The 23163-nt window shown below is 42.5% G+C and overlaps 1 protein-coding gene across 2 annotated transcripts in view; it reads left to right on the top strand.

The window, feature by feature from the left end:
* The first annotated feature begins 204 nt into the window (after positions 1–204).
* The window catches only part of phc2b (polyhomeotic homolog 2b (Drosophila)), a 31529-nt gene continuing 8570 nt past the window's right edge, over positions 205–23163 (top strand). The window contains exons 1-10 of one of the 2 annotated variants that reach the window (XM_072452159.1): positions 205–361; positions 8490–8781; positions 9858–10019; positions 11642–11716; positions 11814–11975; positions 13088–13207; positions 13436–13721; positions 16744–17039; positions 18068–18278; positions 20062–20273. In XM_072452159.1, the coding sequence (XP_072308260.1) occupies positions 8548–8781; positions 9858–10019; positions 11642–11716; positions 11814–11975; positions 13088–13207; positions 13436–13721; positions 16744–17039; positions 18068–18278; positions 20062–20273 (1758 nt within the window). In that variant the 5' untranslated portion in view covers positions 205–361; positions 8490–8547. Of the gene's footprint in view, positions 362–5649; positions 5781–8489; positions 8782–9857; positions 10020–11641; positions 11717–11813; positions 11976–13087; positions 13208–13435; positions 13722–16743; positions 17040–18067; positions 18279–20061; positions 20274–23163 lie in introns of those variants that run through there. The other variant, XM_072452158.1, reaches the window with a different exon arrangement.

Genomic DNA, 23163 nt, shown 5'->3' with positions numbered 1-23163 from the left:
ATGGCCATGTTAGGTTATCAAGCTGTTTTGGATCAATATTGCGGTTTACAATGAACACGATCTAAAATAATGATCTACTTCTGTCACTGTTAAATACTCCGTGCCTGAAAAGTAGCACAAAACGTCTATTCTCAACCAAAACCGCGCTCCGGGGCAGCAGAGGGCGCTAGTGAGCTGCCTCCGCGCTACTCCCCAGAAGACAAACACAAGGTCACGTGGTCAGTGTGGAATGCAAATTGTCCTCCCGCTGCTCCCCGTGCTCTGTCTGAAGGATACTGCTCTGAAAATGGTGTAGGACAAGCTGGATCACCGCCAGGCATCTCCGCGGGCAAGAGACGGTGGCGCACGCCTCGGTTGAAGGGTACGATGTGTCCCGTTTGTCTGTTTCCCCCTCTCGCTCGGGACAAAGATAGCGCCTGGAGTTTATGCGCGTGGATTGAGTGTCGGAACGCTGCACGCGCGGGCCCCATAAACATCAGCACACTGTGGGGTTTTGCTTATAGCTTTCTGCACACTTGTAGTCATCTGTGGCAGGGGTACATCAGACCGACGTGCGAGCGGTTCCCTTGGGCCATCTTAAATCGGTTGTACGGGATGGCACGAGTGACACAAATAGCCTAAACTTGCGCTATGAATGAAAACAAACTATTCCCAGGTTGTGCGTTTGGACTGTCAGCGCTGCTAGCACATGTAGTAGTTCATCATTCATTCAGTCACCCGTGTTTACAAATGCTTTCATGGAGATTTGCCTGACAAAGTAAAGAAAAGCCTGGGACTCGAAGTGAAATTAACTGACAGGTGACTTCCTCACCTATATAGATACAGAGCTTATTCTGTACACAATTGTTTAAAGTCTTTTACTTAGCAAGGCCACAGTTGATTCACGGTCACACACACTAGTTAATTGCATGGATTCTGTTTAAATCGTTGATCAGACTGTTGCAGTAGTTGTCCCGACTCATTTTTAGGGCTGTATAGTCGACTAAAGACATGCTCTGCTGATTAATGAATCGGCTAAAACTATTAAGTATCTCCGTCTGCAATCACAAGACTGCAACTGCAAAAGAGTTCATGCAAAACAACAATTTAAACAGAGATGAAGGTTATTATTATTATTGTTTGTTGTTTAATTTGATTATGTAGTTTGTTTGAGACACAAGAATTTGAACGTGGCATAGAGAAATTATATTTTGCAGGTTTACAGGCTTTTAGAGTGCTGTGCTTTTTTACACACACACACACACACACACACACGGGATAAAATCAAATTGTGATTTCTATTGCGGCTCAAACACAGTATTCCATTTATTCTTCCTACTGAGAGAGTGACAGGTGGATTTTAACAGTTCAAACTCTCAAAAGATGGAGATAGTTGTAGGTCACTCTTGTAAAATATGTGACAAATTGAAATTGTGAAGTAGGCTCTGGAAAAGCATATGGTGATATATGTTTATTTATTTTTTGGCCTATCACCACACATTTGTCTATGCTTTCTTTTATTATTGCACTCTGTAGTGCACTTTGTGAATTTTTAAGTCCTCAATTAAGTCCTACACACTTAATCAACAACATCCTTCAGTCTATTAATTGGCACTAGTGGCGACAGTGAGGTATTTATGAATAATTTATGATTATACTTTTGCCTATTCCGTTTCGTTTGAAAGGAGGCGAAGCCTTTATTAACAGTTATTTCTGGAATGATTCATGCTTTTTTTCCTATGTCTTGGTTATCTCAGGTGAGAGCAGTAGGAATTGTGTGTTGATAAAAAGGGTTTAGGGTCCTTTGGGGAGAATCTAGTGAAAGTGCATTGTAGCTTCACAGCATGAGGCGACGTGTGCTGGAATGCAAGACAAGGTTTGGCACACTTAAACTTGGAGGGAAGCCAGATGCTCTTTGTGCAGCTCAACTCGAACAGAGCTGTCCATGGCTCGATTACAGTCTCAGGACCAACCTGACTTTTCCAGTGGGGCTGTTTTCCTCATTCTAAATGTAAAATCCAAGCGGTAATCCAAGATAGCTCGGCCATGGTGTTTTGGTGCACTTTGTTTTGTACACAAATTGTGTGTCAGCCGTGAAGAGCTCTTAACCATCAGAACTACAACTCCTATGGATCTAATTCCAGTTTTTTAGCATCTGGTGCAAGATTAGTCCTTTTTTGGCCAATAGAGTGAGATTCCACAGACGAGGAAAGCAAGCCGGTCCACCTTAGGAAACGCGGCACACATACGCTCTTACCTAGGATTTTCCTCTCTAACTTGAACTCGCTTTCCAACAAACTGAATGAACTGGCACTGCCGATGAGCCGAAACATTTCTTCTTCTCCTGTTTTGTGTTTCACGGAGACGTGGCTCAGTGAGTTGGTCCCTGACTGCGCCGTACAGCTTGAGGGCTTCCAGCTGCTCTGTGCGGACAGACAACGAGATCTCTCCGGGGGAAAAGCACAAGGCGGAGGAGTCTGTTTTTACATTAATAACGCCTGGTCTTCAGGTGTGACTGTGATCTCCAAATCCAAATCTGGAATATATTTTTATTAACTGCAAAACATTCTACTCTCCACGTGAGTTCGCCTCATTCATTCTGGTCGCTGTTTACATTCCTATGAGCGCGAACATGCAGGAGGCACAGCGTGCACTCGTAGACCAGGATTTGAGTGTGGAGCGGGCGTTCCCGGACTCCTTGTGTATTATCCTGGGCAATTTTAACATGGGGAATCTCAGCTATGAGCTACCAAAGTACAGACAGTGCGACAGATGGTTTGGATGAGTAAACGGACACTGATGTCATACATTTGATTCTGTGAGGACAGCATTATACCATTGCACACCAAACCCTGGTTCACACCAAAACTGAGGCAGTTAAGGCAGCAGAAGGAGGCAGCGCACAGGGCTGGTGACAGAGCGTGCTAAAAAGATATTAAATATGGATATAGCAGGGAGGTTTCGAGAGCTAGATCACAGTACAATACGTGTCAGAAGCAGCAGTTCTGACAACAACCCCGCCTCTGTGTGGAGTGGGTTCTGGCTTCTCACCAACTACAAGCCTAGAGCCCCCAAGGCTGCAGATGACCGAAAACAGCCCAAGGAGTTTAACACTTTCTACTCCAGGTTTGAGGCCACCTCCCCCACTGTGGACACCACTGCCCACCCAGCCCCGGGTTCCCACACTGTCTCAGCCTGCTTCAAATAGTCAATCATTGCGCCTGTCCCCAAAAATCAGAATCAGAATAAGGTTTATTGCCATTTGTCAATGAACAAAATTCACAAACATAGGAACTTGTCCTGGTGATTCGATGCAACACAAACAACAAAACATTGAACAATGAATAGCTACCAGATATATAAAAAATAGGTAAGTAAACCCCGGATCACTGGATTTAATGACTATAGACCTGTGGCACTGATATGTGTAGTCATGAAGTTTTTTGAGCGCCTGGTCCTCCCTCACCTCCTCCCAGATTGACCCCATGCTGATCGCCTACAGAGCCAACAGGTCTGTGGACGACACCATCAACCTGGCACTCTACTACATCTTTAGCATCTGGACTCCCGGGAACCTACACCAAGATCTTGGTTGTTGACTTTAGCTCTGCATACAACACCATCCTCCCTGCTCTGCTCTAGGACTAGAGCTATCCCTGCTCAACGTGCCTGACTCTACCAGCAGGTGGATCACTGACTTCCTCTACACAAACTGATGCACCTCCAGCCACGGCTCCATAAAACTGATCAAGTTTGCGGACGACACCACCCTCAGCGGGCTCATCTGGGACCCTGATGAGTCTGTCTACAGGAGGGAGGTGGACCTGCTGGTGTCCCCCCTCACCTTGACAGACTCCCCCATCACCACCGTGTAATCCTTCTGCTTCTATGGCACCACCATCACCCAGGACCTCAAGTGGGAGCCCACCATCAGTTCCCTCATCAAGAAGGCCCAGCCGAGGATGTACTTCCTGTGGCAGCTGAAGAAAGCCAAGCTGCCAGGGCAGATGATGGTGCAGTTCTACACTGCAGTCATTGAGTCCATCCTCACCTCCTCCATCATGGTACGCTGGAGCCACAGCCAGGGACAAACAGAGAATACAGGGCAATGTGCGCTCTGCTGAGAAGGTGATTGCGTTCTCCAGGGCTCTGGAACGAGAAACACTTCTCACCCTGGACACGGACTATTTGATCCAATCAGACCAGAACCTCCCACCTCAAGAATAGTTTCTTTCCCTCTGCTGTTGGACTCATGAACACTTAACACCTGCCACTTTAACAATTATTCAACCAATACTATTCATGCACTGTTCACTTTTTGCACTATTTCTGACCACCTATACATTTTTGTGTGAATATCTGTGTACATACAGAGACAAACTTTATTTTTCCTTTTTTTTACCTTATTTTATTAGTCAATTCTTAATTTATACATGCCATATTTGACTCTAGAAGTTGCTATTATTATTATTATATTATTATTATTTTATTATTGTTTGCGAACTGTGTTCAATGGCAATGAACCTTTTTTGATTCTGAAAAGTGCACTACATTCACACTTTTCCTTGTTTGATCCCAGTTAAATCCCAGTATAGACTTGGTTTGGTCCTGTTCTTGTCCAGGTTTAGTCCCAGTCTTGTCCCATATTTTTCATGGTGTGTATAAGTTTGAACCCTAAATAAGATGGGTCTCACTGTTACCTTCAGTTTTCAGTAATAAATAATGCTTGGTGCTGTTATACCAAAACTAAACAAATTTAGTTTTGCCTTTACAACTGAATGGACTGACTTTAATTAAGTTCTTATAGACATATGAAGCCTTAAACATTAGTTTTTAATTTAATTGCAGGCATCCTAAACATATGACCGTTATGAAATGATTTCTCTGTGCTTTGACAAGCTGATTTCTGTGGATTTTAGGGCAGTAGTGTGTCTATTCAAGTGAGTATGTCTGTAGTCTCAAGCTTTAGCTAATCTAAATGATAATGACAAGATAATAATCAATGAGCCGCATGGATGAATATCACATTGTGCCAGTAAATTATTCAGATGGCTACATTTAAATGACTAGACAATCAGACTGCGTGTTATTATAGAGCATGGGCATGTCATTATACCATTTATTTAATATTAAACTGCATCTGTAACAAACTTTGAACAACTCTGACATGTTCCAAATGTAGCTATAGCTAGATTTAGTCCTAAAATTGTGCTTCTGAAACCTCATCCCCTGCCTGTGCCTTTATAGTCTAACTGCAATGTTGCATATGGCTTTGGATTTGAGCTTGACAAATTCAAATCGTGACTGAAAAAAATATTATTATTTCAACGCTTCGCCAAACATTCATAATCCAATTTATCATTTGTCATTTACCAAAATCATGATTTCATATCTGAGTTTGCGAAAGTTAATTCCATGAAGCCTGGTATCCACCTCATGTTGAAGGCTGGACATTTCCTAAAACAATCCGGCTGCCGCTGGGGGAGGGGACAGAGGGTAGAGTCATTACCATCGTCTTCATTAGAGGGGATTCCTTTATCCAATCAGCAGTCTCTGTGCGAAGGGATTCCAGAGGCGTCCCGTTGGCTGTTGCTAGGATACCACATAATCAGGAGGCAGGCTGTGGCCTGGTTGGTGGAGTGGGATGTTGATGTGTGGGGGGTGGACGAGAGGTGCCGCTGGAACCTGCTCACACGCGTGCATTCATTCAGTCTGAGTCGAGCCATCAGACAAAGACGAGCTACATCCTGCAGCGGGATGGGACAGCATACCCCCGCTTCACGATGGGGGGGGCACAGGAGGTAGGAGCATCAGGGTTAGGGGCCTTTGTCTCAGGGTATCAACATGCATGTGTGTACGAATCTGCTGTTTATTGAAGACTTCCTTTTTCAGCCAACATCAGATTTGCTTTAGCTTTAATATGGGTTGAATGTTGTTGTTAAAGGGTGGCCACTCACATCGCTGGGGGCCGGTCTGTCTGACAGGCTCCTAATGGGTCTCATCTTCCTGCAGGCTGTGGTCTAGTTACAAATCTGACATGTTTGAGCACATCTTGAGTTGTTGTATTCATTTTTCTGTGACATTAGAACAGACTGGAATAGTGATTTCCATTTTGCGGCTCTATATTTTAAGCGACACAGATTTTTCGACACAGATCTTCATCATAAACACAATATTTTGGACAAAGATGGTTGAAAAAATTGTATGAGAGGGGGGTGTTGTTCCCCATAACTGTGTGGATGATTGCCTGGCGGTGAGTGGGACATGGATCATGACCAGAGGGAACTCCCTCCCTTTAGGAGCTCACTGGGATGTAGGCTAATGACACAGCGGCACACTTGTATCTGCGCTGCTGTGTTTACAAATGTAAGAGCGTCAGCCTGACCAGACGAGCTTGCAACAAAGACCCAACATGTCATCGAAATTGTCTGCTGAAAGTGTACCATCATTTTACAATTTGCAGCTGTTTTTTTTATCCTGTAAACTTAAACTGCATTTTTTACTATTCAGGAGTTAGCTACACATAAAAATAACTGAAGCAAAGGGACTTTGCCACAAACATGCCACTATAATTATTGATGCTTGTTTTTATCTTCTCATTTCCTCCAGCTTTAAAATAACTACACAGCCCTATCTTTTAGGATTACCATGCTTTGGCCTCTTGTTTCAGCTTTGCTGCATCAGCTGTCAGGCCCTTTGAACCCACAGCCCCCGCCCCAAATAAAGGGGTCCCTTCTACATCAATACGCTCATGCCTTCTATATGCATTTTATTCAGTTATTGTCTATTGTCTTGATATCATTCTGTTAATATTGGCTTTTACTCCATTTTGTTCATTATCTGATGAAAAATAATGATCAAGCTCCTGGGAAGGTAAAATATAAAAAGACAGCTTTAACCCACTTATTTTCAGTCAAAGCAAAGCGTTCTGGGAAGAGTCAGTCTGTACTCCAAACCCACAAAAAAACAAAACCTAATTTTAGTTAAATAAACTTCAGCTTTGAAAAATCTACTCTCTGTCCAAACCTCCCTGCTCTTTATATTTACCAAAATAAAATCAGATTTTCCTCTGTGCTGATTATAATTAGAGTCAAACAGAGTTGACAGAAAACTACCGTCTCGGTTCCACAAAGAGTCCAGCCAATTGTTTGTGTGCCAAATGGTTCAGGAACAGGTTCAGTTTGAATTTGGTCAGTTTTAAAGTCACTCCACTGCCCGGTCGTTCTGCCTGAGCCTCTCGGTCCTAAATGGATCCTAGACGAGTATCAGGGGACTAACCATTAAATTGATTTTGAAGTCATTGCTCTTTTCCTCCTCATTTTATGTTGATGGTGAAAGAAAGCTGTGGTTCTATCTGTCAATAGAGCTCCTGATCTCACCTGATTAAATTTGTAGAGGACGCCATTACGGCAGGGAAGAAACTCTGACATTTTAGCTTTTGAAGTTTATCTTTGTCTTTATATCAAGCCGTCAAAAAAGTATTCTTGAGATGAGAAATACACTTCATTATAAAATCCTGTACATATGACATTATTGATCATTAAAATTATGTGATCTTGATCAAAATAGTGTTTAATCCACTCGTGTCGATGTAATAAACACCTGAAAATCAGTGTTTTAACTTTAGTTTGTGATTTTATTTAATTGTTAATTATGTAAACTGTGTTTCGGAAAAGCATTTGTGATAGTTTCTCTTTAAACTACTCTTGCTCATTTAATTAATACATTCATTACTTTTAGAATAGCATCATCAATACGCAATCTTAATATAGATTTTGAATAGTCATGGGACAATGGTTAAATCATTCCTCAAATGAAAACCCAAATTAATGCAGAAATACATTTGTACCTTCAGAGATGACTCACTACAGTCGTTTAGTCACACAAATCCTCTTCTTTCGTCTGTCGATCTGGAGCTTTGTCAGTCCAGTAAAAGGCTCTGTCTTTCTTCTGCCCTCAATCATTTGTACATCCCACTGCGCAAAAACTGTCCACAATCTCTGATCAAGTTTGTTTCTGCCGACGCCATTTGTTTCAATGCAAATTCCCTGCTGCCATCACTGGCAGTGTGGAGTTTGGTGCTGCATGCTGGGATAGAGTGATGACATGAGTAGTTCTATACTATGAACTGTAATTATATTTTCTGCTTAACCCAGATTTATGTAGAGTATTTGAACCATTGAATTATGATTGGTAGATGTATGTAATTGCCAATATTATACATTTAAAATGTATCAAATAACAATGGCAATATAGTCACAATATTTGTCGTGTCGCGTTGCATAGAGTTGCGTCGCGTAATTTTATGTTCCAGATGCACTGTTTTAAGTCAAGTGGGACGTTAATATTGAAAAAAGTGCTTTATTAACAACGCTGTTTTAATTTACATTTTACAGTACAAATCTACATCAAAAACATACACAAACTTAAATACTATATTCACTTGTGGCTATAGCTCGTTACGTAATGGTAGTTTCCCATTTCAAAGTTATTCTTATTCTTTCTTTCAGGCACCGGAGAGCCATTCAGAAGAGTCGGGGATCAAAGGTCAGGAGGCCCGAGGGCACCATGGACACGGAGCCAGGAGCCCCCGCTTCTACTGCCCCCAGCCCCAGCAGTCCCTCTGCCTCTACTGCCACCAGCAACAACACTCCCGCCACTCCCACCACCACGCCTTCCCCCTCCCCAGCCACCACCAACAGCACGAGCAGCAGCGCCACAGCCACTACTATGACAGCAGGGAGACAGGCAGTGCCTCAAATATCCGTTTACAGCGGGATTCCTGACCGACAGACTGTACAGGTGAGGCCTGGCACTAGGGAGAATGGGACATGTATGCTTAGATAAAGCTGTTTTTGAAGCTCTTTGTTTTACTTCTCTGCTCTCTGCACCACCAAGAGTCTTTGCCCAGATGGAAGAAGCTGAAAATCATCTCCCCCTGTTATGACCTCAATGTGCAACTTGCCATTGTGAACTTTTTACACAATTTACACTTGACTGATACTCTTTTCTGTCAGTTTAAATGATCTCTCAACAAAATAAAAATGTTAAATGGTATTATTATTGGTGTTTTAAGTATGGTTGCTAGGTAACAGTTTACCTCGACATAATATGTAATATTTGCGGCTCATGTCCAACCAGGAAGTACAATTACAAAATGTATTGTAAAATCTGAAATATAATTGTGTTCACTCCGTTTTAGTGAAATGTGGGTCATATAGACGTTACGACCACACAAGATACCACCAACTGTGGGATATTTTCAAAATGGCCAAAAAACCAACAGTTTTTATGTTTTCATTGTCTGTTTTGCCTGAATAAAGTAGATTAATGAATGTTAATGAGGATTTGGTGAAGTTTGTTGCTCTGACCTTCTTACCGCAGGAGAAATCCTTTAACAGACTTAACCTCGGTGTGAAGGGGTCCACTCAGCATTTAGAGCTATTCTTTGACAAAAGGGAATTCCTTCTTTTCAGACCCTCTTTTTTTGACTCAGCCCTCAAACTATTATAAACCAAGCCTAATTACGTCCCCCCGGGTCCAAGAGCTGATGCTCTATTTAGCGCACTTGAGTGCTGTCTGTTGCTAATCCACACACGGCGCTTGAGGTTACGATGGCTGTGACAGTGTAGATCAAAGATCACCCATTGTGCTTTCTTTCCATCCAAACCCCATTTCACATGATGGATTTACATTTTACATTTTTTATAACTATAGTAATTTCCCTTGTGAATCAATATACTTTGTCTAAGTCTAAATAAAACAAGAAGTATTTTATTTGTCATACACATTGCATACACATCTACACACACAAGAAAGGATCATGCAAGACAAATATAGATTCAGATTATAATATGATTTATATTTTTGTTCTTCAGGTGTTTCAACAGGCTTTACACAGGCAGCCGAACACAGCAGCACAATATCTACAGCAGATGTATGCAGCTCAGCAGCAGCATCTGATGTTACAAACTGCAGCACTTCAACAACAGCACAATCTCAGCACAGCACAACTACAGAGCCTGGCTGCTGTGCAACAGGTGACTACCACAGAACCTTTACTCTACACACTACACCCTTACTCTGTACGCACTACACCCTTACTCTGTACGCACTACACCCTTACTCTGTACGCACTACACCCTTACTCTGTACGCACTACACCCTTACTCTGTACGCACTACACCCTTACTCTGTACGCACTACACCCTTACTCTGTACGTACTACACCCTTACTCTGTACGCACTACACCCTTACTCTGTACGCACTACACCCTTACTCTGTACGCACTACACCCTTTACTCTGTACGCACTACACCCTTACTCTGTACGCACTACACCCTTACTCTGTACGCACTACACCCTTACTCTGTACGCACTACACCCTTACTCTGTACGCACTACACCCTTACTCTGTACGCACTACACCCTTACTCTGTACGCACTACACCCTTACTCTGTACGCACCACAGCCTTACTCTGTACGCACTACAGCCTTACTCTGTACGCACTACACCCTTACTGTGTACGCACTACACCCTTACTCAGTACGCACTACACCCTTACTCTGTACGCACTACACCCTTACTCTGTACACACCACACCCTTACTCTGTACGCGCTACAGCCTTACTCTGTACGCACTACACCCTTACTCTGTACGCACTACACCCTTACTCTGTACGCACTACACCCTTACTCTGTACGCACTACACCCTTACTCTGTACGCACTTTACTCTGTACGCACTACACCCTAACTCTGTACGCACTTTACTCTGTACGCACTACACCCTTACTCTGTACGCACTACACCCTTACTCTGTACGCACTTTACTCTGTACGCACTACACCCTAACTCTGTACGCACTACACCCTTACTCTGTACGCACTACACCCTTACTCTGTACGCACTACACCCTTACTCTGTACGCACTACACCCTTACTCTGTACGCACTACACCCTTACTCTGTACGCACTACACCCTTACTCTGTACGCACTTTACTCTGTACGCACTACACCCTAACTCTGTACGCACTTTACTCTGTACGCACTACACCCTTACTCTGTACGCACTACACCCTTACTCTGTACGCACTTTACTCTGTACGCACTACACCCTTACTCTGTACGCACTACACCCTTACTCTGTACGCACTACACCCTTACTCTGTACACACTACACCCTACACCCTTTACTCTGTACGCACTACACCCTTTACTCTGTACGCAGTACACCCTTACTCTGTACGCAGTACACCCGTTACTCTGTACGCACTACACCCGTTACTCTGTACGCACTACACCCGTTACTCTGTACGCACTACACCCTTACTCTGTACGCACTACACCCTTACTCTGTACGCACTACACCCTTTACTCTGTACGCACTACACCCTTTACTCTGTACGCACTACACCCTTACTCTGTACGCACTACACCCTTTACTCTGTACGCACTACACCCTTTACTCTGTACGCACTACACCCGTTACTCTGTACGCACTACACCCGTTACTCTGTACGCACTACACCCTTACTCTGTACGCACTACACCCTTACTCTGTACGCACTACACCCTTTACTCTGTACGCAGTACTCCCTTTAGTCTGTACAAAAGTGTCTGCTCATGTTGATCAGTGCTTCTCTCTGTGGTGGGTTAGGCCAGTATTGCTGCAGGACGACAAACATCTTCACAGAATGGCACATCATCTCAAACAGGATCCACTCAGACCACGGTGAGTGGTCTAATTGTACTCCCTTTAAAATTATACAAAACCTCTGTATACTTCTATCTCAATGATTTTCCCCTAATTAGTGTACAATTGCTTCTAGATCAACCTGACCACGTCTCCAGCCGCAGCACAGCTGATCAGCCGGGCCCAGAGCATTAGCTCTACCCCCACCAGTATTTCCCAGCAGGCCGTTCTGCTGGGCAGCCCTTCCAGCTCTACTCTCACTGCCAGTCAGGCACAGATGTACCTGCGTGCACAGATGGTGAGTCTACTCAACTCTGGGCTCAGCCACTGGCCAATGTACACAAGCATGTACTGTACAGGTGCACAGCAAAAAACAGGGGCTTGTCTAGCATAATGGTGAGCTTTTCTCATCAGTTATTTCGTTGTGTAATCGCTCGGCTTTCCATAAGTTTCCCCAGGGTACTGAAAAGTAATTTTACCAGGTAAAAAAACCATTGAAATTGCTTTTTTAAGGATGACCTGGGACAAAGTGAAAATGTAGCAGCACACAAATCATAAGCACATTTAAAACGGACATTATTCTTGGGATTCTCACATCTTCAGAGAGATGTGAGAATCCCTTCTCAAAGTGTGGAGCACACCTGTTTGGAGGTGAGACATGCCATGGGGGACCCCCGAGACGTTTGAGGAAATGTGCTTGTATTACATGTGACAGATGTGTTTTCAGTGCAAACACAGGGTTAATCTCTAAAAACGAGAGCGCAGCAGAGGGGCAGGGCAGCCTGACTCTGTGCCCTGATCTCACACACTTTGGCCTCTGCCTGTATGTACTCTTTCCCTCTCCGTGACCTTTTCTCCCTCACGTCTGTGCTTGTCTCCTCTCTTTCGGAGTTGTACAATTTACTCTGCAAACTGACCACTGACTCTGTATTGTGCCAATTAATGCTTCATGCACAAATCCATGAAAGACAAACACAGTCTGAGAACACCTATTTTAATGATACTGGCACCAAAAATTGAATTAATAGCTTTAAACTCTCATTATTATTTCAGGTTAATTTAAGTGTTTATAGTATAGTTTTTTTTATTGTTTCAATATTACCAGTAATAAATTATAGTACTGTAGTACTTGTACATGGGTACATATTCCATCTCTACATCTTTCTATCTCTATTCTATTGAGCAGCAGAGATAGTTTTAGAAGCACTGGAATAAACGCATTATGGTTGAATGGTTCTGACTTTTTTCCATATAATTTCAGTTTATGCATATGTTTAGGAGCAAGGTAACAGTTTACCGTCTCCAAACTGACATACCAAGTGCTGAATCGATTAAGAATAACTGATTCCTATTTAGCCATGTGAATGTTGTTTTGTTTATTTAAAACTATATGAGGTTGTTGTTTTTAAGGCCCAGCAGAATAACCTGGTGCAGGTGGCTCGGAGTCTGGGCCGAGCGGTTCCTCAGCTCATCTTCACTCCCACTGCCACTGTCACCGCTGTGCAGTCTGACAGCGCCAACTCCACTCAGGTATCACTAATGCAAGTTCATAATCAGACTACACACCAATATTTAAAAGCTTTTGGTCTTTGCATTATTTGACTTTGCTTTTCTTACATAAGAGTTCTTATCATGTGCTATCAAATATTTTGTTTTTTGTCTATTTTAGACTTCAACTCTGACAAAATGTATTGATCCATAAGTGAAATTACTTAAATACAATGTATCTATACCTAATTCTGTTCAAATCTCTTCAAGAACCAGGTCCAGAATCTGGCCATCCGTGGCCAGCAGGGGGCAGCCTCATCCTCCGCACAGACACTGCAGGCTCTCAGTCTGAAGCAGACTCCAGTGCCCATCCAGCCTGCCTCTTTGAAGAGTTCCTCTCAAGGCACACAGGCCTCTGTAGGGGGAAAGCCTGGCTCCTCAGACACTCCAGTGGATGGGTCAAAGAAAGGAGACAGCACTCCAATCACAGAAGTACGAGCCATCAATATGAGCCGCAATGTTACAGCTGCCAGTGGACAACCTCTCATCGCTCCAGGTGAGGAAGGACTTCACCACATTGTGCAAAATAATAACTCAAATGATAACTCACAAATAAACATTCATATGTGTTATTGGTATGGAATCGTTCACTCGTGAGTGTAGAACGGAGACTTGAAAAGTATCTTCAGGAGCTGAACTTAATGAACATGATTCATAGACGTTGCACCAAGCATTATGCCAAGTTCTAACAAACGTTAATTTTCAATTTCCCCTTTTGTTATCCTCATAGTTGTGCATCATAAAAAACTTGCGTCCCCCCTGGTCTTATTCATTGTATTAGTCATAGTGTTGTCATGGCCTCCAACTGTGGCGACACGTTAATATTTCCTGATTGCTGTTCAGTTGAGATGACGTGTTGAGGCCTACTGCACAAACCCTCACACGGTTTTAAATGTGAGAGCAATGAGTTAAGTAGTGTCTTCTGTTGTCCCGGGAACTGTAGGGAAGCTTTGTGGTTCTAGAAGTCGGAAAAGACTTCACAGTAGACACATCACCAATTTGTCCCGTCCATCATCAAATATAATCAAATAGAAACCTGATAAAATGTTTAAAAGATTTACCTTTATGTAATCCTTTTAACTGAACCTAAGTAAGTTCTAAATAATAATGTCTTCCTTTTGTATTGGTGTGAAGAGCATGTTTTTGGGCCTGTTTATAAGAGTGAGATGGGGGCGGGGGATTTATCTGAGCATGGCAGACTGTGCCTTGCTTTGTTAGAGTAATGGATTCACATCAAATAAAAGGAAGGATGGAAAAGGAAAATCTGGTTGCTCGCTGTCTTGAAAAAAAGGAATGCGTTGCCATAGCAGCAAGTCACAAGGGACAGGTGTGCACAGGAGATGCTAGAAAGTAATTTGCTGTGGATCAGAAGGAGAGGCTCTGGATCCTGGTTGAGTGTGACCTGGTCACTCTATACTTTTGTCTTTGAATCCTGGCCCTGAGGAAGAGGTGAACCGCTTTGTCTGCTGTAGAGCAGAAGGATTAGATGACGTTTCAAAGCACTGATTTCAAAAGAGCGCAATGTCCACCAGCAGTTTACTGAATCTACAAGTTTACATTTAGCGCTATTAATGCAAAAGAAATAAAATATTCAATTCAGTTATTTGAATCAGCCCTCTTCGTGTCTGCAGAGTGATGATTTGTCAAGTCAAAGTGTTATTTGGTTGAAAGTGGAAAGTCAGGGGTTTTCCGGCGTCTGGTGCTAGCAGCTCATCAGGATGTTGTCATCAATCTCAAGAGACTATGCCGCACAGCCAGGCCCAACGGACTCTAAACTCATGAGTAATGCAGAGACGGACCAGTGCTGCTGGTGAAGGCTGCACAGTGTGTACTTATACGAATGTGTGGGCGGTGGGACCTGAGTCACTGCAGCCCTTAATCCCAGGACCTTGAGAGGAGTGGCTTTTTTAGCACATTCATCCGACTTCTGCCTCACTCCCTGTTCCTCGTTAGTTTTGAGGAAGATATGCATGGAAATGGCAGCTTATGTCCACTCCTCTTTCTTCTCTCACCAGGATTCCACTGAAAAACCTGATTCAAGATAAAGATTATAAAGTCTACAAAATATTAACCTCGTCTATCATTTAGGGCAGTTTGTATTAAAATGTTAATCAAATTTGAGATTCAGTTTTCATTTTAATCGTCAGTGTGGTAAAAAGGTGATTGGCACTGGTGTTGGGTGACAGCCGCATGTTGATCATATTCAGTTTTGAATAAAATTGTGCGGTTATTGATGAGTAAACGTATGGAAGCTGACAAATAAGCAGACACGTGGATATGATTGAGAGTATTGTGATCGAATTCGGAGGGCTGTATTTGTTAGAAGCATTTCAAACTGTAGGAAGGGGGAAAAACGTGGTGAGAATCGGAATGTTTTTCTGTTTAATAAACTTCAGACTGCTCCACTCTATTCTCAAATGAAAACTAATCTCCATTTCCCTGTTGCTCATTTTCTTTTGCCCAATCAATTGCCACTGTTTGTAAGAAAAGCAAGAAACACACTTGCAGCAGCATTAAGGTGGCTAAATAGCATGCTAACCTTGCCAGATGGAAACGGCTATGTTTTTCACAGCATGTTACAAAATGTGGATTGTCCCACATGAAGGAAAGTTAAACCCAGATGGAGGCTGTCCCACACATCCGTTTAAAACAACAGTTGGAGAAGGGTGAGTAGTATTAAGTGCGTGGGGTTTAATTTGGCGGGTTATAGGAGTAAACATCCCACATTCACCCACTAATTGGGACATCTTTACGCTACCTAGGTGCAGCTTGACTCATTAATTTAATTTGTTTGTATAATTTTATGGTGAACATAAAGAGAACGGACTCATTACCTCCCAGAGTGTCACGCTGGGCTGTGCTTGTTCTCGTCCTACAGCATGATAGTGGCCCCAGGGTGCTCCTCTCGCCTCTGTTACTGCAACGGTTTTCCGCTCACAAGACGGATGTGTTGTGTCTATGGCTTTGGGCATCATTTGGATTCAGGCCGTCTTTCACCCACAACAAGCTATTAAATGAGTTGTTGTTGTGGTGTTTTTTTTTTTTTTTGCATTGGTTGAGAAATTCCACCACAGATCAGCAAAAAGTTATTAATTTTCTTTTGTTGTCGTTGCAAAATCCTTAAAAAGATGTAGCGCTTTTGCCAGTGCCACACCACAACGCTCTTTAGTTGATTAATTGATGCACACTGACAGGTCTTTAGTCAGCCAACATCAATTTTAGGCTGTTTTTAATAATAGCAAGCCAGTAAAACAATGTTTACGTTATAGATTATGGGACTTTTATTGACTAAAGCATTTACCGCTGAATTTTGAGTGTCTGGTTTTTGCCCTGTCTGGCATCATATTGTTGGACATTGGCAAAAGCAGTTCTATTACACCAGATGATTCATGCCTCTGTTCAGGTTCATTTGGCTTTTGAAATGTCAAAAAAGCTGTATAAGTACAAAAAGAAGCTTCAGAGATTTACAACAATGACGGTATTAATGTCAGTTTTTCCTCTTTTTGTTGTCAATTCAGCCTACACTCCGATCCAGCCTCATTCACTGGTGCAGCCACACAAGCCGCAGTTTGTGGTCCATCAAAGCCAAGGATCCCAGAGGGCAGGGGGCCAGCTCCTGCAGACCGCGTCCATTCAGCCCTCTCCGCACCCGGTCCCAGTGCTGCCCAAACCCGCCTCGCACGCCGCCATGACGCCCAGCCAGCAGGCCACCATCTTCCACTCCACCATCAGCCCTCACGCACTGCACTCCCCCCTCAACCACAAGGCACAGCCCGTCCAGCTCACCGCCATCAACTTACAGATTCAGCCCAATGTAAGTGTAACGGATCGTATTTTCATAATACTTTTACATTTTGTTCATTGTAAACTGCAATATTGATGCTTAATAGAAACGGGTGCATTGACTTCCTGTTATAGTGGTATTTTACTGTAACAAAATTTACACGTTTTTATTTTTTTAAAGTGTCTATGTGACGCATCTTAAAACCTACATTTTATCACTCGGACTCTTCATTTTTAAAATAACTGCAGCTAGGACGGGGATAGGGATTGAGTGAAAAGAGGCATTTGCAGAGCACTCGAGCCCCAGTTGTAGGACAGTACAAGATTTTACTCAAAAATGTGCGAATCAATCAAACTTTGAGGAAACACCACTGTAACATGGGTAACCGCTTATCAAAGGTGATTCCGCATATGCCCGCTTTAATAACCCCTCTCCCCCATTCACACGCATTCATACACCGGAGTATGCCACACAACGGACGGAATTGAAGTGTCTTGCCCAAGGACACAATGGCAGAACACTGGTTCCAACCAACAACTTTTTGTTTTTCATGGCAATAGTGACAAGATCCATTGCCGTGTTTATATTTATCAAGCCACACTACAGTAAATAACATTTTACCTGCTCTTTGTGGTGCAATACCCTTTCATCTGTTACGCAAGTGTTGTTTTGCCAGAATGAATGAATAACCCTCAAATAATACCTGCAGAATTACAGTTTTTCATGCAGATTGTAACATATTTGTCGATAACTATGAGCTTTTATTAAAGAGCTAGCGAGATAACATTCAGTTAGTTAGGAAACATTTGGTGATGGTCTGAGCGCTGCTTTGTGTGGACGTCAGTAAATCTAAACCACATAATGAAAGAATGAGCTTAGAATTAATAGATTTTTCCATGGCAGAGACTGTACGTTTAGAAAGTGGTGTTGATATTGGTCGGTCTACCATTTTCTTTCCAGTGGTGTGATATTTTTTTTCCCCTCAGCCTTTTGGTTATAGAACTGTTTGAAGAAGTCCATTTGATGTGCCCTCATGTGCTGCATTTTTCGCATCGTAGGCCTCGAGATTTGTCCAGGACTGTAAAGAGAAGCCGACCTCGCTGGTGGTGAGAGAGACGTGTCCTCCCTCCACAACACAACAACAGGTCCGGCATCAACACGCTCCGTCCACAGCTTTGCCATCGCAGCCCCCCAAAACTGTGGAGCAGACCAAGGCCCACGCCGCCGCTCCAGCTGCCCCGCCACAGGGTAATGAGTCAAACTATTATGGTGTACAACACAAACGTGGTCTGCTCATTTGAAGGTGCATGAATAAGAAAGCCCTAAACATTTGCAAGTTGTCTGTCTGTGCATAAATCCATTTTCTGTTGGTCATTTATGTTATGTTGTTAAAAGCTGGCCTTTCTCTGTTGTTGAGTAATGGAGAACAAGAAGGAAAATTCAGTTGTAAGGATTCATGACGCTATATTTTCATGTTTAATAGTACACAAAGCGTAAACTTGTTGGTTCAAAGTTTGTCTGTCAACTTGACTTTTTGGATTTAGCTATTTAATCCAGTTATATTGTTATCTGAGCAAGTGAATTGTAATGAAACTTTTGCTAAATTTAGGAGAGAAGAGGACATACATCCTTCCCTCCCACAAATGCATAAAGCGCTTCCCTCTAAACTTTCTCGAGTAACAAAATGGCATATGGCCATATGTTTGTCAGTGTCGCCATGTTTGTTAAAAGGACTAAATATAAATAGCCGTAATCTTTACTAAAACTGCACCACTCAAAGTGGCCTGTGTGTTACCTTGAGGTCTTATCTCAGCCTTTTAAAACGGCAAGGAAAGGTCCAATTTTACACTGCGATTTTAATTACATTTTCTATTGAAACTTGTTCAAATAAATAGATACTAGTAATAATACTACTAAAATAATACTAGTTTTAGTATTGATTAGTGTTTGTGTTTCGATACGTTTAACAACTCTAATGCTGACAGGATTTCAACCCATATGTAACTGCTATACACTTGCTGCATAGGAATAAGGTGGTGTCCAAAAGTAATAAACATGCATACGTTTGGACCTTGATTTAAGCCATAATTTTCTTGTCTAAAAATGATAAATGCGTAACATTACAGTGTCATAATAATCCGATTCCCTCGCTGTCCCTCTCTTACCACTCGACAGTAAAAAGAGAAACGCACTGTCACAGAGCCAGTCAATAAAGTGTGCATGAATGGCCATAAACCCGAGTGTGGCTGGGGGCAGCGCTCGGCATTTTCCGTGAGTCACGTGACTGAGTTTTCCGTCGCGCCTCGTGAAGCAGGAGGCGGAACGCATAGAGCCTTTATTTATGAGCGAAGTGTGGATTGTGCCTCCGCCGCAGCCCAGGCTTTTACACACGAGCCGTGACAACAACAGGAGCAGCTCCGTGTTTGTGCGAACACGTGTCACGAAGCGTCGCTGGTTTGTGCTTTTACTTGTATATCTTAACATAGACTGCACGTGCGGGTTGTTATTGTGAACTTTCGCTTTGGTTTTTATCAGCGCGAGTCCATGTGAAGACGGAGTGATTACTGTATTACGATTTATCGATTCGCGGCTGTTATTTTACAGACAGTGTGAAATCAAAGGAAAGGAACATCACAAACAAATGACACTTATTATTCTATGAAATAGATCTAGTTCCATGAATTTTAACACGCAATCTTACAATATTTTTTGCAATACAATATTTTATGATTAAATGATCAGCTACATTTAATTTTATACTAAATGGTAATGAATACAAATAATTCAAATGTGTCATGCAAGTTATGGCTCTGTTTGTCACTATTACTCCTTTATGCTTTATGTATAACTTTCCTTACAAACACTCACATGTCAACATAAGCTCTGAGGCTGTGTTACCATATGTTATATAGTATTAGGGGCCATTACTGATTCGTGATTGAATTGCCTTCCTTCAAAATATTTAAAATTAATTCTTATGTAATAGAATCTTCTATTGCTTGTTTATTATGCGTGTCTGGTTACACCATATTGCTGTGTTTGTGTGTGCCAGGCGGAGGCTCTGTGAAGAGGCCCAGTCCAGCACCTGGGACCCCGCCTCCAGCCATGACCTCTGGAAATGAGAGCGAGGCACCCACTGTGACGGGCAGCGCACCCCACAATGGAGAGAGCAAACCACCCCAGGCCATCGTCAAGCCCCAGGTCCTCACACATGTCATCGAGGGCTTTGTGATCCAAGAGGGAGCAGAGCCCTTCCCTGTGTGTGTGAGTATGCTCCTGTGTGACAGATAAAGGCTGGAAGATTAATCACAATCAAATCCAAATTGTAATTAGCTAAACGATGGCTGCTTGCATGTATTTATGCAGCCTATTGAGCACTGTTGAGGCAATCATTACGAAGGCCATCCTTTAATACCATATAAATGACCATGATCAGATGTTCCCTGCAACACTGGAGTTGTACAAGACAAACGGCCACTTGTGCAGAGCTTCAGAATGACCTGGAACAGGTACCAACCATTTCAAAGAAATTCTTGCGTAATGTACTTGGCTGCAATAGCATTGTGCTGCCAAGCCCAACTTCATTGAAAAAAATTCACCAGTCATAATCAGTGTTGTATGAACTTGTCACAGATTAATATATATATATATATATATATATATATATATATATATATATATTTATTATATATATATATATTTATTATATATAATATATATTTATTATATATATATATATTTATTATATATAATATATATTATATATATATATTTATTATATATATATATTTATTATATATATATAATATATATATATTATATATTATATATATATTTATTATATATTATATATATATATTATATATTATATATATATTTATTATATATTATATATTATATATATATTTATTATATATATATATATATATATATATATATATATATATATATCCATATATATATATATATATATATATATATATATATATATATATATATCCATATATATATATATATATCCATATATATATATATATATATATATATATATATATATATATATATATATATATCCATATATATATATATATATATATATATATATATATATATCCATATATATATATATATATATATATCTATATATATATATATATATATATATATATATATATATATATATATATATATATATATATATATATATATATCCATATATATATATCCATATATCCATATATATATATATATATATATATATATATATATATATATATATATATATATATATATATATATATATATATATATATATATCTATATATATATATATATATATATCCATATATATATATCCATATATATATATATATATATATATATATATCTATATATATATATATATATATATCCATATATATATATCCATATATATATATATATATATCCATCCATCCATCCATCTTCTGCCGCTTTATCCGGGGCCGGGTCGCGGGGGGAGCAGTCTGAGCAGGGACTCCCAGACCTCCTTCTCCCCCAGACTCCTCTAACTCCTCCGGGGGATCCTGAGGCGTTCCCAGGCCAGCCGAGAGACATAGTCTCTCCAGCGTGTCCTGGGTCTTCCCCGGGGCCTCTTCCCGGTGGGACATGCCTGAAACACCTCCCGAGGGAGGCGCCCAGGAGGCATCCGGAACAGATGCCCGAGCCACCTCAGCTGGCTCCTCTCAACGTGGAGGAGCAGAGGCTCTACTCCGAGCTCCCCCCGTGTGGCCGAGCTCCTCACCTTATCTCTAAGGGAGCGCCCAGCCACACGGCGGAGGAAACTCATTTCGACCGCTTGTATCCGCGATCTTGTTCTTTCGGTCACCAAAGCTCATGACCATAGGTGAGGGTAGGAACGTAGACTGACCGGTAAATAGAGAGCTTTGCCTTTCGGCTCAGCTCCCTCTTCACCACAACAGTCCGATGCAGCGACTGCACCGATCCGCCTGTCGATCTCACGCTCCATCCTTCCCTCACTCGTGAACAAGACCCCGAGATACTTGAACTCCTCCACTTGGGGCAAGGACACCCCACCCACCTGGAGAGGGCAAGCCACCTTTTTCTGGTCAAGAACCATGGCCTCGGATTTGGAGGTGCTGATTCTCATCCCAGCCGCTTCACACTCGGCTGCAAACCCATCCCAGTGCATGTTGCAGGTCCGGGTTTGATGGAGCCATCAGGACAACATCGTCTGCAAACAGCAGAGATGAGATCCTGTGGTCCCCAAACCGGACACCCTCCGACCCCTGACTGCGCCTAGAAATTCTGTCCGTAAAAATTATGAACAGAACCGGTGACAAAGGGCAGCCCTGGCGGAGTCCAACATGCACTGGGAACAGGTCTGACTTACTGCCGGCAATGCGAACACAGCTCCTGCTCCGGTCATACAGGGACCGGACAGCCCTGAGCAAAGGGCCCCGGACCCCGTACTCCCGGAGCACCCCCCAAAGGACACCCCGAGGGACACAGTCGAAAGCCTTCTCCAGATCCACAAAGCACATGTGGACTGGTTGGGCAAACTCCCATGAACCCTCGAGCACCCAATGGAGGGTATAGAGCTGGTCCAGTGTTCCACGACCGGGACGAAAACCACTCTGCTCCTCCTGAATCCGAGGTTCGACTATCGGTCGGATTCTCCTCTCCAGTACCTTGGAATAGACCTTACCCGGGAGGCTGAGGAGTGTGATCCCTCTGTAGTTTGAACACACCCTCCGGTCCTCCTTCTTGAACAGAGGGACCACCACCCCGGTCTGCCAGTCCAGAGGCACGGTCCCCGAACGCCACGCGATGTTGCAGAGACGTGTCAACCAAGACAGTCCTACAACATCCAGATACTTTAGGTACTCAGGGCGGATCTCATCCACCCCCGGAGCCCTGCCACCGAGGAGTTTGCGAACAACCTCAGTGACTTCAGCTTGGGTGATGGATGAGCCAGCCTCCGAGTCCCCGGTCTCTACTTCCTCTTCGGAAGACGTGACTGAGGGATTAAGGAGATCCTCAAAGTATTCCTTCCACCGTCCGACGACATCCCCAGTCGAGGTCAGCAGGCCTCCACCCGCACCGTAAACGGTGTTGGTGAGACACTGCTTCCCCCTCCTGAGGCGCCGGACGG

Source organism: Eucyclogobius newberryi, unplaced genomic scaffold (genome assembly GCF_026437365.1).
Source record: "Eucyclogobius newberryi isolate DKJ021-1_F unplaced genomic scaffold, fEucNew1.0.hap1 SCAF_19, whole genome shotgun sequence".
NCBI lineage: Eukaryota > Metazoa > Chordata > Actinopteri > Gobiiformes > Gobiidae > Eucyclogobius > Eucyclogobius newberryi.
Note: the sequence above shows the minus strand (reverse complement) of the source record. Positions and strands in the feature narration are given on the sequence as shown.